Genomic DNA, 17,656 nt, shown 5'->3' on the forward strand with positions numbered 1-17,656 from the left:
TTGAGTGATATGGGAAGGCCCAGCCCACTGTGGGTGGTGCCACCCCTGGGCAGGTGGGCATATGTTGTATAAGAAAGTAGGTTGAGTGGGGGCCAGAGGAGCAAACCAGTAAGCAGCGATCCTCCATGGCCTGTGCTCCAGCTCCTGACTCCAGGTTCCTGCCCTGAGTTCCTCCCTAGGACTTCCTGATGAACTGTGACTCAGGAGATGTAAGCCTAATAAACCCTTTCCTCCCTAAGTTGGTATTGGTCAGAGTGTTTTGTCACAGCAATGGAGAAAAAAAACTAGGACAGAAATTGGTACCAAAGAGTGGGGCACTGCTGTGACAGCTCTGACATTGGAGGGTTGTGGAAGTGTCTGGAACTTTGGGCTGGAAAAGCCATTGAGTGCCTAGAATTTGTTGCTGTGGATCTTGGAACAGCTATGCTGAAAGAGTTGAGGACAATGGAGCCCTGGCTTATGAAGCTTCAAAGGTAAGCAGAGACTATCAGGGTTGTTTGTATGATATCTTGAATTGAGAATCTATGGGTTCTGGTTGGCTGGGAATGAAGAATCAGCTGTGATTAAGAAGAGATCAGAACCTGAAGTAAAACCTTTGTTTTACTGGGACAATAGAATATGGCAATAATTTTATTTTTATGAGTCCTTAATTTGGGAGCAAAGTTGAAACTGACCTCAGTAGAACAGAACTGTATACTAACTGCCTACCTCTTTTTTCCTAACCTTACCGTGCAGGCACCGTGCCATTATTGAGGTCTTAGCTGTGGCGTTACTTCCTTGAGATGCATTCCTTGATTACCCTATTTGTCCTTTCTGCAAAGAGTTTTGTGCTAAAGAAGGCTAATTGCCTTACTACTAAATATCAGAACCTAATGTTAATAATTTTCCAAGTGCTTTTGAAAGTGATAAAATCTATATTCTTGGCACTTCATGTTTACATTTCCATGTTCAGGTATGTGTTAGTGTGATGATCTTCCAAACCAAGAAGAGGTGGCACTCCATTTCTCAAAGTCCCATATCTGGGTCAGAACTAAATGGGTATCATTATCCCTTTTAGCCCAGAGAGGCACCAGTGAAATGAAACAATGTGTAATGGTAACGTTTGTCAATGTAAGGGAAAAGAGACGTACTGTCAGAGAAACATGAATGACAGAGTCATGAAACACTGGGTACAGATGAAGCACTGTACCCAGAAGGATTCAATCATGTCAAATGATCTACACGTTACTGTGGAGTTTTGTGTGTAGGGTGCCTACTGCAGCACAGGATTGACCTGCTTGCATTTTTTTTCTCATTTCAAATTTTGTTTACTGATGGCAAAATATTCCTCTAGTACAGCAGGTTAGAAAACCATATTGTCCTTAATCTGTTCCATCTCTGGCTTTTTATAAAAGGACTCAGTCAATTGCCTACTAGAACAAGAACTCTGGTAGAATTTATTCTGAAGGAAATAGAGGAATTAAATTGAGTGGAATATATACATATGTCCACTTTGAAAAGATCATGGGTTCTATAGTGATTTTTTTGGTGGCCCACTCCCATGTTTTGAACATTTTTGTCATTCTATTATGATTCTGCCAACTATAGACGGATGAGTGTTATGGGTACCATGGTCACACAGCCAATGACTAGCTCACAGAAGTACTTGAGGAATTCTAGCATTGGAGAATGCACCCCAAAAGATGAACCTTTATCTCAGTGACTTATATCTGCATTTCAGAAGCTGTTTTTAACTTATAAAGAGAACTTGGTCATGGCAATGTGTGTCTATACAAATTTCTCTGTAGTTTGTAAAACACTGCAAGAATTCCAACCAGTCTTACTTAGGGAAGATTATTACTAAATTGAAGTTGACTTGTAGAGGCAATTTAAAATATGCATATTTACAACCAGCTAGATAATGTTAAACGAACACAGAGTTATTGCTTTTGGCTAACAAATTTCATGAAACACATAATTCCATGTTATCCTCTCAAAGAATTTTATTTGCACTCTGCTCTAACAAATATAGTTTGAAGGCAACAGTTGTTTAAGTGTCATAGTGTACGGCACAGATGAAAAGAAACAGATTTAGAAGCTGCCCAGCCTTTCAAGGCTGGTTTAACAAAAGAGGCACATATTATCCTATTTAGCAATTTATACCAGAAGACATTTTTTTTTCCTTGCAAGCAACAGACTACATTTATTTGCTTTAAGTAAAAACATATCTTGATCAAGAAAATTACTTTTTTCTGATTTTCCTTTATATCACAAATGTCAGGGTAAGGCAAATCCTTAATGAGTCATATGATTAAAAATCCTATTCCTGGAGAAAATATATTGAACATATTCTGCTAAGTTTTTTTTAAGCACAGCCAACATGCACCACATACAGAGAAATATCTTTTCAAATCAAGTGCATCAAGCAGAACTGTATTAATTCACAAAGAGGCTTTTCAGTGTTTCATAGAAAGATTTACAATTAGCTGCAATGATTAATATGTGACCCAGTACCACAGACATTGCTTCGGATGCCTTCTTTGTAAGCTTTGATGAAAGACAACTTGTCTGTCATCTGAATAGTTACCAGCTAGAGGAAAAGCCCCTTTGTCTCGCCTGTAATGAGTACCTTTTTAATTAAACTGTTATGCTCAAGGCCTACTTGGATCCTCTGTATGCAAACCTGACTAATGTAGGGCTACTTTCCTCGCTCCCTCCTAGAACCCTTTATGCCATGTAGGCTGGCAGAGAGATGGTTCAAGTTGCTGTCCAGAATCATGTGTGGAAGAATCCATTGTACAGCCTGTAAAATGACAGGGCAGCAAGCAAAGGATTTTCCCTGTCAAGATATCTTCAGTCTGAGCCAGACCTAAATTTTCAATACTGTTGAAATGTAAACTAACTGCATTTTTTTGTTTTAAAGTATAAAACTGTATAGCCACATAACAACTACAAAGGCGCTACAAAGCAAAAGTGAAACTGCAATCCACAAAAAGAAGTTAAAACAAATTCAGGAGTGAGGCTCCTCATTCTCCTAGTTTCCTGGATACAAAGATTACTTGTATTTTCTATGGTTTTCACAGAACTCTGTCCTCCTGTTTCTAACCCATCCTCCTGTAAGTTGAATAACCCCAATGGCTGCCAGTGGTAAGTAGAGTTGGACTAGAATAATTCCAGCCCTGGCTATTCCTAGTAGGATATTAGGTCTCTTTTATCTTCTTCCTTTTAGAACCCTGTTGTCCCTCTTACCTCCTGTGTGGTGTTTTCCACTCTAACTCATTATGGAGGCTGAGTAGAACTTCCATTGGGAGTCACTGGGAAATGTTTTCCTAGCATAGTTCACTAGTCAGGCACTTAACAAAAATGATGGGTACTTTCCATTGAGCTATGAAGATGGCAAGAAACATTGCAACTATTGATATTTGGATGGCCTCATAGATGAAAGTAATATGTTTTCTAGAAGAACAAGGCTTATCTAATGCAACAAAGATGTATATGCTTTTATATCAAACTGTAGGAAGAGAAATGGCCATGCGGAGATAGCCTTGCTGCTGTGTTGATGAATAGCTTTTAACAAAATAAGAGATGTTGAAAGATGACATATGGAAGAAGTATGATTTGCTAATTATTCCATTATACCAACTAAGCCATACAGAAGAGGCAATAAATTCAGAAGGGTCAGAATTGGTCATGAGAAGACTTTTCCATAGGAAACGGCAAAACTAGAGAATTGGATGGGACATTTAGCAAGCAGGTATTGTCTCCATTTGACTTTAGATATTGTCAATTTGTTCTATTTTTTTCTTCCTATTAAGAATAGAACATAAATGCCATAATTCTGAAGTATTATTTAGAAGGTGGATGTATTCAGAAGCATGCAAGCATGATACCCAAACTCCAGTGGAACAGCCTTGTTGGTGGGAGACAGGCATCTGCCTGGGGTTTACTCCTGGACAGATAGTGGGGATGATACCCAGTCACCTCTGGTCCTCATTCCTTGTACCAACACTGTTCCACTGGCATCTTAAGTTGTTAGTTCTGTTCCCCTATTGGATGAGTAGACAAACCATCAAATCAGCCTTATACTTGACATGAATAAACCATGTCATTTCAAAGCAGACCAAGAAGTCAGGACTGTAAGCAACAGCTCTGATTGCTCCTTATTTTGAGTGAAAGTCCTTGTGGGCCATTACACCCCAGTAACCATGGATGTTCTTTTGTAAAAAAGTATAGAAATTTCAAATAGATCTTTCAAAATGAACATACATTATTAATAGGACTATATTTGAGTCCTAAGTGTAGCAGGCCCCTCTCTTAATCATAATGCCAGTAACACTCTGTGCCATCACACACAAAGACATCTCACTGGTGGGCTCCATGCTGATGCACACAGTAAGGATCTCATGAACCAAGGAAGTTCTGCTGGAAATCAGCCTCAAAGATGACTACACATGCCATCTTGATTCTGAAAGAAGGGACCCCACTAGCTGTCAGGTCTTACCTTCCTTCTTATATCTCTGTGCTGTGAGTTCAATCCAGCTTCCATAGTCATCATAAAATATACAGACCAAACTGTACCTCCGGAATTCCTGATTAAAATTACTTTCAACTCCTTTTCTAGACCTGTCCCAAGTGGACTCTGAGGGTTATGCCCATTTTCTGTCCTTTCTCCTTTGTCTGTGGATTATTCTGATTTAGGTTTGGTGATTCTAGATATGTAGCCTGCAGCTTGTCATTCATCTTCTTATTGTCTGAAGAAACCACTGTATGACCAGCTTTGTGAGATAACCAAGAAAGCAGACGGGGCCAGGAGACACATGTGAATGTTAAACTCTACCACCATGACCCAAGGGCAAGGTGTGGGAAAAGAGACAAATGACAGGGAGAGTGCCTGAAAGATGCCTTAGCATGGGTCCTCCCCAAATAAAGGGAGTGTTTTCTTTTTTTCTTTTTCTTTTTTTCCTCAGGTAAACAGAACAAAATGCAGCTGGAGAATTAGAGCAAAGGATTCCCTTCCTTCCATGGACTTGCTTTCCCCCCACCCCCACCCTCTTCCACAGCACACACTATCATCTTCCCCGAAGTCCCCCAGGGCCAGGCATTGCAATGCTGAGGACTGTCATTTAGCTTCATGTCTTTGTTCCTTTGCTTCATCTTGTGGCCCTGTGGAAGACAAAGAGAAATCATTTGTTAGATTAAAGGTAAGGCATCTTCATAGGCTTAGCAAGAAAGATCTTTTCAGTACAGCCATTGAAACGTCTCTTAGCCCTCACACAGGCCTAGGAATATCTTATTTGACTATCAAAGAGCTTCGGCTATCTGAGCTGTAATTGCTGGCACATGGTATCTTTAAAGAGCTTATAAGTCACTGCTAATAAATGTGGGCCACAAGACAAACTGCTTCAGCTGATGGGGACGATTAACTCAAGTACTCTAAGTATTCTTGGAGAAAAATTGAACTTTGATGTGTCTTTCTTTTTTCAGCCCATTCACAGACTACATTCTGGGGACTGGTATGTAAATAATAATTTATATACTGCTAATTTGCAAAAACCATGGATGGGTAATGCTATATTGCTGCTGCTTAACTTTATTCTGTTCCTGTTCCTTTTTAGTAATGGCTGGCATTACACTGTGTAGATAGATCATTTGTTATCCATTCTTCCATTGTGAGATACTTAAATTGTGTCAAGTACACAGTATGGATACTAATGGGTTCAGTGTGATATTTCTGTTCATGCACACAGCGTGCAGTGTTCTATCCCAACCTACTTCAACCCCATCCCCATCTACACCTTTGTCAATTCCTTGTTATCATGCCCCTTAGTTCAGGCTAGCATTTTTTAGTCTAGTGTCTGGCTTATTTTACCTAACATAATACATTATAGTCTCTTTCATTTTGTTGCAAATGACAAGATGTAAGTGTTCTTGATGTATGAATAACATTTCATTATGACATTTTCTTTATTCATATGTTCATGGGCACCTAGTCTGATTCTGTCTTGGCTACTGTAAATAGTATCACCATAAATGTGTGCGTGAGGTATACACACTCAGGACTGGGATAGATGTGTCATACAGTAGTTATATTTTTCATCTTTGAGGAACCTTCATACTGTTTTTCACAATGGTTGTACTAATTCACATTACCACCAACACTGCAAGATTCTTTTTTCTTCACATCCTTACTAGAATTTTTAAAATAGCAGCTATTCTAAATGGGGAGAGATGGAATCTCATGGTAACATGTTTCCCTGCTAGATAATGATATTGAACTTTTTTCATATATTTGTTGGTTTTATTTATTTCTTTTGAGAGGTATCCAGATCATTTGCCCATTTTTTATTGGGAAATTTGCTTTTCTTGCTGTTATTGAGTTCTCTATATATTCTCCATATTAAATCTATCAGTTGCATAATGAGCAAACGCTATCTTCCATTCTGTAGCGGTCTCTCCACTCTGCTGTGTGCTTGCTTTGCTGTGCAGAAGCTTTTAGTTCTATGCAACCCTATTTAAGTTTTCCTTTGTTCTTGTGCTTTTAGGATCTTATTCAGAAAAAAAATCACTAGCCTATACCAGTGTCTTAAAATGTTTATTTCTTTTTATGAATAGTTTCAGAGTCACAGGTCTTAGATTTCTTTTTAGTTGATTTTTGTAAAGGGTGAGAGATAGAGGGTGAATTTCAATCCTGTGCATGTGGATTCTGGCTTTGCAAAAAACACTTCTTTAAACTGTTGTGCATTCTCTAGGGAAAGTACCTGTTGGTTCCAGTTGGATGGAACTCTGAGGTCCCTATTTTGTTTCCTCAGTCTCTGAGTCTACTTTCAGGCCAGCACTATATTAAATCTACCATAGACGGCACTGTGATAGGGATTACACTGAGTTTCTAGATCATAGTTTGCTAATACAAATAGTTTAACAGTTCTAGTTCTTCTAATCCACGAACATGGAATGTCTTAGGTGTGTATTTGATTACATTCATCAGTGTTTTACAATTTTCTCTGGATAGGTCCTTCACTACTTTGGTTAAGTTTATGCCTGATAACTTATTTTTGCTTTTAGTTATTTTGAAGGATTGCTTTCCTAATTTCCATCTTTTCTTTCTTGGCAAAGTTATTGTGGATGTACAAAAACAATGGGGTTTGATGTTGACCTTGCATACTGCTTCTTTACTGAATTTTCTTATTAGTCTAACAGTGTCAGAGTTGAAGATTTTTTTCTCCATATGATCATATTATCTGAAAACATGGATAAGCATATTTCTTCCCTTTACATTTTTTTTTAAAATACAGGGTCTCCCGTAGCCCCAACCTGGAACTCATTATGTAGACCAGACTGGCCTCCATCTCACATATATCTGCCTGCTTCTGCCTCGCAAGTACTGGGATTAAAGACGTGTTCCACCATGCTGACGTCCCTATCCATTTTTATGCCTTTATTTCTTGCCTGTCGCTTTCTCCAAAAGTTCTAGTACTGTTGCTAGTAAGAGTGAACATTTGTGTTCTTACTGATTCGCAGTGGTTTGGATGTGAAATGTATACCATGGCCTCATGTGTTTCAGCACTTGGTCTTCAGAGAGTTGTACTGTTTGGAGACATCGCAGAACTATTTAGCTGGCTGATGCAGGGCACTAGAAGCAGGCCTTGGAAGGTTGTATTCATGTCCAATTCTGGTCTAGCATTCTGATGCTCCAGGATATGAGAATGTCATACTGTAAGCTCCCAACATCACAGACCAGGCTGCCCCAGCCCAATGAACTGTACTCTCTAAACTGTGAGTCAACATCATCTTCTCCCTTAAGTTGTTTTTGCTTGGCATTTTGTCACAGGAGTGCCAAATAATACACTATTTGGAGAAATAATTCCAGCTTCCTCCCATTTGCTATAGTCTGCCATGTGTATTTTCTATTATACTGAGGAGCGATCTTTCTGAATTTTTATGATGAAGTGATGAATTCCATCAGATTATTTTCGTGCATATATTAAAATGACCATTTCTATTTCTAGTCTACTCATTTGAAGTATTACATTTATTGATTGATATATATGTTGCAACATTCTGGGATAAAATCAACTTGATCATGCTGAATGACTGTTTTGATTTGCTAAGATTTTGTTGAGAATATTTGCAGCTGTTCATCAGGGAAATTGATATTGGTCTACAACGTCCCTTCCTTTCTGTTTTCTGATCTGGTTTTTAAATGCTGGCCTCACTGGGTTCCATCTCTTTCATTTTTATAATAGAATATTTTGAGACAAATTGGAATGAGTTCTTTGAAAATTTTGTAAAATTGAGCAATGAAGACACATGATCACTGAGGGGTGCCCTTGGAGGTTTTGTTGGAACTCGGGCCCTTTCTTGTCTTTTTCTTTTTGAGTTCTGGCCTCATGAGTTGAGCAGCCTTGCTACCAACTCTCCCTGCCACGACCCTCTGCCTTTCCACCAGCCCGAGTCACAAACCAACCTACCATACTTACACATTGACTTTTTTCAGAATGACTGAAAAGTAACAAGAGACAATACTATTTTATACTATAAACTAACAGAAGATGATGTTGACTTTGTAATCAAGTCCTAAAGGAGATGTGGGAGCACCTTAAGTTGATAACCCCTGTTTTTAGTATCAATTCCCATTAAATTAAGGTTCAGTGAATAACAACTATGTACAAGGTAACTTTCCTCCTACCTTCTTGGGAATAGTAATATAAAAATAAAAGTTCCAAATATTATATGTGTTTGAAGCAATTAAGTAATAACCAATTCCTATAGAGAGGAAATAAACTATAGCAGGGATGACAGAAAACATAGCCTAATTTATGACTGTGATGCAAAAATCTTTTAATAAAGTATACCAGGCTTGAAGATTTGGGAATGGAACTGAAACATTATTATTTGGTATCTCTGGTAGATTGGCTCTAGATATATGGAAGGATATCAAATATTTGTATCCTCAAGTCCCTTGTGTAAAATAGTGTGGTATTTTTATATAAACTCTGCACATTCTTCTATACAACTATTTTAAATTTATAGGTATGAATATTTTACCATCATGTATATAAGTGTACTATGTGGGCCCTTTGCAAGAGCAGCAAGTGCTCTTAACTGCTGAGTTATCTCTCCAGTCCCTAACTTCTAAATCATTTCTAGATTACTCCAGAACCCAATTTAATGTAAAGTTTTATAGTTGCCATACTGCATTTTGGGGGGAACAAGAAGAAAAGTCTACATGTTCTATAGTATAGATAACATTTTTAAAAGAATATTTTCAATTCATGGTTTGGTGAATCCATGTAGGGCCCATTGTATTATATAATATGCATTACAATTAGGTAGTTCAGAGAACCAGTGTGGTAACAGTGACTCAGCATGTAAAATCAGGTAAATCAACAAGTTTTGTCATCTCTATCAGGAAGATTTAGTGTAGATGATGTCTGAGTTCACCTTTTTTGTGGCCTATATTTTAAAGTATAATATTCAGGGTCTGTATGCATGCATAAAAAGCAGTGGCATGCTTGCCATGAACAATGTTTGAACTATTCAACAGCAGGTAAGAGAGGAAGCAATCCTATCTCTGTCACCTGTGTTTGGAAACTCACTGTTGCACACTTATCAAATAATCCTGAATTGGAAGTATTTAAGCTTTCATTCATGTTTATGGTCAAGGAAAATATTAAGTATGTAAGAAAAAAAATTCAGAATTTATAGTTTGTTGGCAACTAAAGAACAAAAGGTCAGGAAACACTGAGGAGCAAATTGTTCAAGTTTAGTCACACTTCATTACTTTCTAATGGAAACTTCTAAGCTATATAATTTCTGAAGCTTAGCAGAACATTTTAAAGTACATGAACAAGGTAAAAATGTTTATAATACCCTGCTTATATAACTAGATTTTTAGTAATTTTGTCATTCACATATTACATGAATTATGTTTACTGTTACGTAAAGTTTAAGATCATCATGAGAAGGGTAGTATGTTCTCTCTCAGCCTCAGACTTTATTTGGCCATGATGCTGGAGCTCAGGTCTGGTGCCAGGTAGCCTTCTGGGAGGATGCAGAGAGCAAGAAGACCCAGGAATGAAGGAGGTCATCATGTCACTGTGTCTCATTGTTCTGTGGTGTTTTTAAAAACATTTAGTTGAATGGGTTAGGCAAGGATTGGATAGTCCTAAGAGTGAGACTGATTTTATTCTCATTCTTTTCCATAGCCCTCTCAAGTCACAGAAAAGGGTAATAGATCACTCATTGCTCTTGTATGGTCCAGGTATTTCATTTTCCTGGGACTTGCCTCAGATTTGTTGAATTCAACATATCTTTGTGGAGATGCTTGTGTCCTCAGGTAGCAGTGTGGTACCTAAGGGGTGGGGATGACTTTTACAATGTGGACGTGCTCTGGACAAATGATTGTGATCTAACATTGCAACGAAAAAGTTAGTATTAAATGATCTCAAAACATAAGATTATTTGTTTATGATGAAAAACAAGCTTACTAAGCCTCATATCCTAAAACATACATCCTTAATCCCTTTATGATCTTTCCTTTCCCCTGACCAAAAACAACGCATGGCTGAGTATGTTTTACATATCAGGTGCTGGAGCAAAAGATATTTTTGAAAACAATGATAATTATCCCTGTGTGTTACAAACAATATGAGATTAAATTGAATACATCTGTTTCTGTGCTGTTCTAGGTCAGTACAGGTTGGAAAGAACAAAATCCTTTTGGTAAGATAAGGGTCCAGTTTTACTTCCCCGTTTCATCCCTGGATGTACCATTTTAATAAAAAAGGGGAAGGCCTTTGTTCAAGAACACATTTCCAAGAAAACTCAGAGGAAAGGCTCTCACAGCAATTTGGGTCCCCTCTTGGCTAAAATGTTTACAAAGAATCAGGCTTTTTTTATTCAGGCATCATTGTAATGTGGCATCATGTGCTCACACTAAAGCACTTCCTTCCTGTAACATACATTTATATGCCTTTATATATTCTTCCAGGTAAAGATTTAATGTTCTGGTTAAAAACAAATATACAACGCAACAAGTATTTTCTGGAAAAACAATGTTTCTGGAATCAACTTGGGGTTGTTGAAGTAATTTGATCACTCTAGGAGGCAAGGGGGAAGACTAATAGAAAAATGTTTCCTGTTGTCAAAGCAGGGAAATCCAAGGTGCCCCGTGATTTAAGCATGCAATGGCTAATCTTTATCCCTAGAAATTTGACATCTTTAAACAGGAATCTTTCCTCTTAACACAGTGTTATTTGGCTTATAGATTTTTAACTACTTTCAAGCCACACTCTGGGGCTTGAAGAAACCAGGGGAAATCCATTTGCAAACCATGTCTTACGGCTGGTTCATCACCTGAAAATCCCTCCATAGGATTACCCTTACCTATTGGTAATCTTCTTGCTGAGTCTCTGTTGGGTCATGTACACTGTCAACCTGACTATTCATTTCAACTGGAAACAGAAAAGGAAATAGTAAAGATAAAATAATTATCAAACCCAAATTCATTAAATGCTACATAAATGCATTAAAATGGAAACGTCCCAATTTCCTGTCTTACACCTTTTCTTTATTTCATTTACTCACAGCTTGGTTCCCACCTATACCAAGATACAACAGTGGTTCCCAAGGAGGGCGGGATTGACTCTTCTCCCAACTGTAGAAGCTGAGCTGCCATTTCGTGCAAGAATCTATGGTTTGGTAGTTTGAGTGTATTTATTAGCATGCTTAAATAAAGTCAAAGACCCTAATAGATACCTAAGAAAACAAAGAGAGAAAACAAAGCAGATTGTTGACATGCAGAGAAGTGGGAATGTCAATAGACCTGTTTGGCTTGCGGTATTTTCAATTTCAGATTCAAAACAGTCCCTGAAAATTTGCCACTGGGTATGGCAGTATAGATGCCATGAGGCAGAAAAGCAGCACCTTTAACTAGATTCCACAGCCATGAAAAAAATGTGTGCTTTTAGTTGCCTGTGCTCATTCTATGTGAGCATTTGCATAAAAATAGGATGTATAATTACTGCTTTTCTCTAGAAGTAGCTCAAAGCAGTCACTCTGGAATTTTCCAAGGGTCAACTAGTTTAATGAGATTGACATTTTTAAAAAAGCATCCAAGCCCGCATTTGTAAGCTAAGAAACTTAATACAGAAATGGGCAATGGGGGAGTGGAATAAATACCTCAATAGAGTACTTGCCTTGAATGCACAAGTCCTGGGTTATATCCTAGTGTCTCTCTCACACACACATACACACAGAGCAAACACAATGACCAGATAATTTACAACAGTAAAACTATGACTTAAATCCTTTGCAAGCAAAGCAAAACTTCTGGTCCAAAATGTCCAAGACCTATGTCAGTGGTCATCAGCTTTCCTAGCTTCCAACTTGGCCACAAACAAGGAAAGTTAACTATACTCCCTAACCCAGTAAGTAACCTCAGACACTCAGACACTCCACTTCTAGTTAGCATTCTCCAACTTTTCCATGTCCACTTCCAAACACAGGATGCCAGATGCCTTCTGCTTTGCGAACTGTACAACCCCTCTGTCCTGCCCTTGAGTCTGCCAAGCACAGGGATACTAGCTGACATCTTCACTTTAATAACCACTTATTACAGTTTATTCTTATTTGGATGTCTTCATTTATTTGCACAAAACAAGTCTAAATTTCTTTTCCAGAACATGAAAGCTCAGAGAAAAATAACAGCAAATGCTGGTTCTGCGTCACAAAGACACTTGAGAAAGCCACGCTACTGATGGCATTCCATTCACCACTCTCCCACAAGGTAAGTTTTAAAAGCTGGTCTCTCTGCTCTTACCTGAAAATTACTCTAGTTTACTGTGATTTGTGAGCTCACTTCCAACTCCATTTGTAAACTGGCCAGATGCAGCAACTGTGTTTAAAGAAAAGCATTCATACACCACAGTTCTATCTGCCACACAAGACTTTTGTAAGTGTTCTCTTCTCAGAGTGGACTGACTCTACAGGGCTAAATTCCTGGAAGCGTACCAGGTATGGTGGCTCACACCTTTAATCCCAGCTCTCTGGAGGCAAGTGGTTGTCTGTGAGTTCAAGGCTAGCCTGGTCTACATAGTGAGTTCCAGGTGGGGCTACAGGGAGACCCTGTCTCAAAAAAAACTAAAAAACAAAAAAGAAAACAAAACAAAAAAAACTTGCTTTTATGGGGCTGGAGAGATGGCTCAGTGGTTAAGAACACTGGCCGTTCTTACAGAAGAAGACCCTGGTTCAAATCCCAGCACCCATATAGCATGGCAGCTAACAACTGTCCATAACTCCAGTTCCAGGGGCTCTGATGGCCTCATCTGTCCTCCGTGGGCATTGCATGACATGGATATACTTACCTACATGCAGGCAATGCACACATATACATAAAATAAAAAATAATAACATATTTTTAAAATTCCTGGAAGCATTCATATTCTGTTCCTTTTTCCAGTCAAAAGACACTTGTTCCAGAACTTATTAATGTTCTATAAACAGCATTCCATGCTCAGATAACTCCGGGAGAGAATATCGTTAAACTATATGAAAGAATTTCTGAGAACCTGTGATTCCCCCACTGCACCTCATGGCTATCCAAAAACAAAGATTCAGGATTTCACACATTTGTTTTCCTGTTACTTGAGGAGCAGTGTATGGGCCTCACACTCCTCAGAACCTGCTTTATGAAGTGGTAAGAAACCATATCTACAGCACTATGGGCAGGCTGGAGCAGGTTCCATTCTATTGAACATCACTAACACATTGGGATTTTTACTGGATGGATCTCAGGTTAGAATATCTAGATGATATATGCCTGTGGGTAAAACTGTAGAAGGGTTATTCAGTGAGGCAGTGCAGGTGACAGCATGCCTGTGGAGGGGGGAACTTTATTTAGAGGCACCATACTACTTCCACGGCCAGCTGAATCATTTTCAAGATCATTATCAATGCAAAGTAATTTACTTTTTCTTCTTGACCTAAAACAAAACTCGAATCAAGGTGGAGTAAGGTGGCTGAATGAGAAGTTTGATGTGTGTCTCTTCACAGACACACAGCTGGAACAGTTAGCTGTTCCCACAGAAATTAGGGTCATAAGAATTCAATGATCAGATGGGAGACCATAGTGTCTGCTTTTATTGTAACAAGATGAAAAGACACAAGACAGGCTGAAGCTAGTAGGTACAGCAGAGTCCCTCTAAGCAGACCAGAAGACAGGGGTGAAGCTTGCTTGGGAGAGGGAGGTATAATTAAGGGAAAGCCTTAAACTTGAAACCCAGAACAAGGCTGGCCACAGTGAAATTCATAGCCCTATGGCCCTACTAGTCCAATACCCAAAACTGAATCACTAAACTACATCAAGCCAGGCAACTAACCACCTCCACAGTCCCTCCTTAACTCTATGGTAGGAGAGTGGGGAACAAGGCCTTCTAGAGAGAAATATATGAAAGCCAGCACACACAGATTTGTCTGGGCCCTGGAATTGAACCTGTTGAGCTATAACCCAGGACCTGTAGAAAGTGAAGACCCAGTTTGCAAGCCAGAACTCAGAGATGGTCTCTAGACCAGATCTCACATCAGGTAGAGACCTGTGTACTTGAGGAACAGGTCCAGCCTTGTCAGCCTAGGGCACACATGTTGTCTTTCTGCAACTATGCAAGTCTGCATCTATGAGACTTAAGTAGTGGAGACAGTCTCTAAGCTGGGTCAAACTCATCTCCAACCTCAGGCAACATCGCTTTAACAAACCAGTTAACCCTGTTCTAGCATTTTTCATGTCACCAGGGATAGACTGTACCACAGTAGGCTTGTGATTTGGCCTATAGCACTACCAACTGTAGTGTGGCCCAAGGTGTACCTGACTATGTAGATCCTTGGCTTAGCATCAGTGAGGACTGCCTTGACCAACACTACCTCAAACTAGTTTGGTTAGAAGACCACATTGCTGGGGATAGGACATGTTAGGAAGCACTAGGTTTCATCCTGGAACTTAGGTTTCACCAGCCCTAATAGCTCCCATCCCCAGGGTTGGCTACTAACAGAGCCTCTGGAGGAGCTCCAGTACCAGGAGCTGACAATGGCTGTTAGACTTCTAATCCATCAAGCATTGCCTAGGGCTGGTTGCAGCAGCCTTCCACCACAAGCCCACTTCACCAGTAAATGACCATATTACTGTGGGCCTTGTACCTGCCCCACTGTTGTGCTGATCTTGGCAGACTGTGGACTCATGGCACAACACAACTTGGCAGCACTGGTGGCCACAAGCGTGACATAGGAGCTAGAGGCTATTCTAGCAACAGTGCACCTGTCAGAAGTCAGGCAGAACCTGACACTGGCACCTCAATACCATCTGGAAACTCTGGATAAAGCATTTGGGCCTACCCAACGCCAGAGACAGGCTTATGGGAAGAGGGCACAGTGTTTCTACACATTCTATTTATTTATGAACAGTAAAATCAAGAATGCATTTGGACAAATTTGGGCTTGGATCTCCATCTAATGCTGAAACAGAGTCCCCACAGGTTTTGACCTGGAAGCCATCCAGTACTGAAATAGAGGATGGATGATATAGTAAAAAGAAGCAGACCTGTTAGAATTCCAGGAAGATGGGAACTAATGGAGTTGGATAGATATTTACTGTTCTCTCAGTGCCTACCTGGCACCACATGCTAACAGGTATCAAGCATTTTGATTCCACCTAATGGTCAAAATAAGGTAAGAGAAACTGACTGGGTAGGAACTAGTATAGGAGAACTCTCAAAGACTTCAAACTCTTGTTTCAAGGAACAAGTGTCAAGAAGCTTGAAGAAAACAGAAATGTAGCAAAGATAGGAGGAATTAAAAAAAAACAACCAAATTCCTGAGCTGAAAAATATACTGAACAAAATTAAAACCACAATAGAAGGCATCAGTAGACAGTGAAACAGAACAATTACAGGGAATGTATGCTACCTAGAAAAACACAATTGAAAAAGGACGATATTGGAGACTTTGGGACAGCATTAAAAGAACAAATAATTGGGTAATTGGAGTCCAAGGAAGTTTTAAGGCTGCCAAAGGAACAGAGACGTTATTCAAAGAAATAATAGAAGTCTTTCCTCAACAAAGGTACAAATATCCAGGTATAGGAAGGCCAAAAGTCACCAGCCAAACCTCACTTAATCAAGTCTATCCCAACATAACTCATGATTAAAGGTAAATAATAGATTCTCAAGGCTACAGTAGAAAAATATTTACAAGTGTCATAAGTCACCTAAAACTGACTTCTCAGCAAAAATAGACAGGCCAGGAAAGAGTTTGTGGCATGGGATTTTTTTTTTTAACTTTTACAAAAACTTTGAGAATTTCATACATGCATATAAGGTGTTTTGATCAAATCCATGGTGACTCCCTCCCAACACCTCCCATATCTCCCCATAACTTTTTTCTTTTTTTTTCTTCTTTCATTCATTTATTTATTTTTTATTTTTTTATTTTTTGAGACAGGTTCTCCCTGTAGTCCCAGGTGACCTGAACTCACTATGTAGACCAGGCTGGCCTTGAACTCACAACCATCAGCCTGCCTCTGCCTCCTGAGAGGTGGGATTAAAGGCGTGTGCCACCACGCCTGGCTTCATTTATTTATTTTTATGGGGCTTTGGGGTACTCTAACATTCTCCCCTCTGAAGAGGTAACCCTAAAATCTTTTAAGGATTAGATAAAAGCTCCCAAATACTTTTTACATTTTTGGCCTTTGGAACAGAGTATGTTGCTAAGAGTCCCAGGGACATTTTGACTTTTAGCCAAGAAACTGGCTACTTTTCTTTGGGCTCTTGACCCTAACTGCCTAGCCAATTCCTACCTCCTATTCTTATCACACCATCCTCTGAAGGGGTTACCCAAATTGCCAGTAGGGAATCAGGATCCAGGCCACCCTGGCTTCTTCCATGCTGAATACGAACACGGGGTGAGGCAACTGGAGTACCCCTTCAGTGGGTCTGTCAAAAGACTCCTGAATTGCATATTTTTATAGTACTGATAAGGGGAGAAAAACTACTATGCACTGAAGAAATGAAGTGATAGAGACATTACCAAACAAAAGCAGAGAAAGTGTTCTACAAGAAATGCAAAACAAAGCTCTTCAAATTAAAAGCTGTTAGTAAGAAGAAAAACATGTAAGTAAAAAGTTGGTTACAAGTAACTTTAGAATCCTATAAACATGATATACAGACAATCCATATCTTTAATAACAAGATTCAAAAATTAATAACTACATTAAGTAGATATAATTGGATTCTCTAAAACTCAAAATAGGGGAAGAAATAGAGTGCAAGTGTTATTTTTCTTTTACATCTTCCTTCCTCCCTCCCTCCCTTGTCTTACGTATCCCTCTTTATACTGCCGTCTTCTGTCTCTACCTCCCAAATGTTGGCATTACAGGCCTGTATCGCCCTAACTGAACAGTTTTCTTATCAGCATACACATTTTTATTGTATTGTATACGTTCTTTATGATTCTGTTATTATTTCAAAGGGTTTTTGTAAGTTTTGTGTTAACTACAAAGCAAAAATTCACGAACAAACCAAAACTAGGCAAGGAATGAAAACACAGTAGTGGAATAAGTCATTTAACCTCTAAGAATGGAAGGCAGAAAGGAAGTGAAGAAAGGTAGGAAATAACTGATATAATGGCTGAA

General features: G+C 39.1%; 1 protein-coding gene across 1 annotated transcript in view; it reads right to left on the reverse strand.

Annotated features, from left to right (window-relative positions):
* Positions 1-1,973: 1,973 nt before the first annotated feature.
* The window catches only part of Macrod2 (mono-ADP ribosylhydrolase 2), a 2,130,377-nt gene continuing 2,114,694 nt past the window's right edge, over positions 1,974-17,656 (reverse strand). The window contains exons 16-17 of the mRNA XM_029565754.1: positions 11,365-11,432; positions 1,974-5,142 (exon numbers count right to left, since the gene is read on the reverse strand). Coding sequence (XP_029421614.1) covers positions 11,365-11,432 — 68 coding nt within the window. The 3' untranslated portion in view covers positions 1,974-5,142. The remainder of the gene's footprint in view (positions 5,143-11,364; positions 11,433-17,656) is intronic.

Source organism: Nannospalax galili, unplaced genomic scaffold (genome assembly GCF_000622305.1).
Source record: "Nannospalax galili isolate Female #2095 unplaced genomic scaffold, S.galili_v1.0 scaffold1118, whole genome shotgun sequence".
NCBI lineage: Eukaryota > Metazoa > Chordata > Mammalia > Rodentia > Spalacidae > Nannospalax > Nannospalax galili.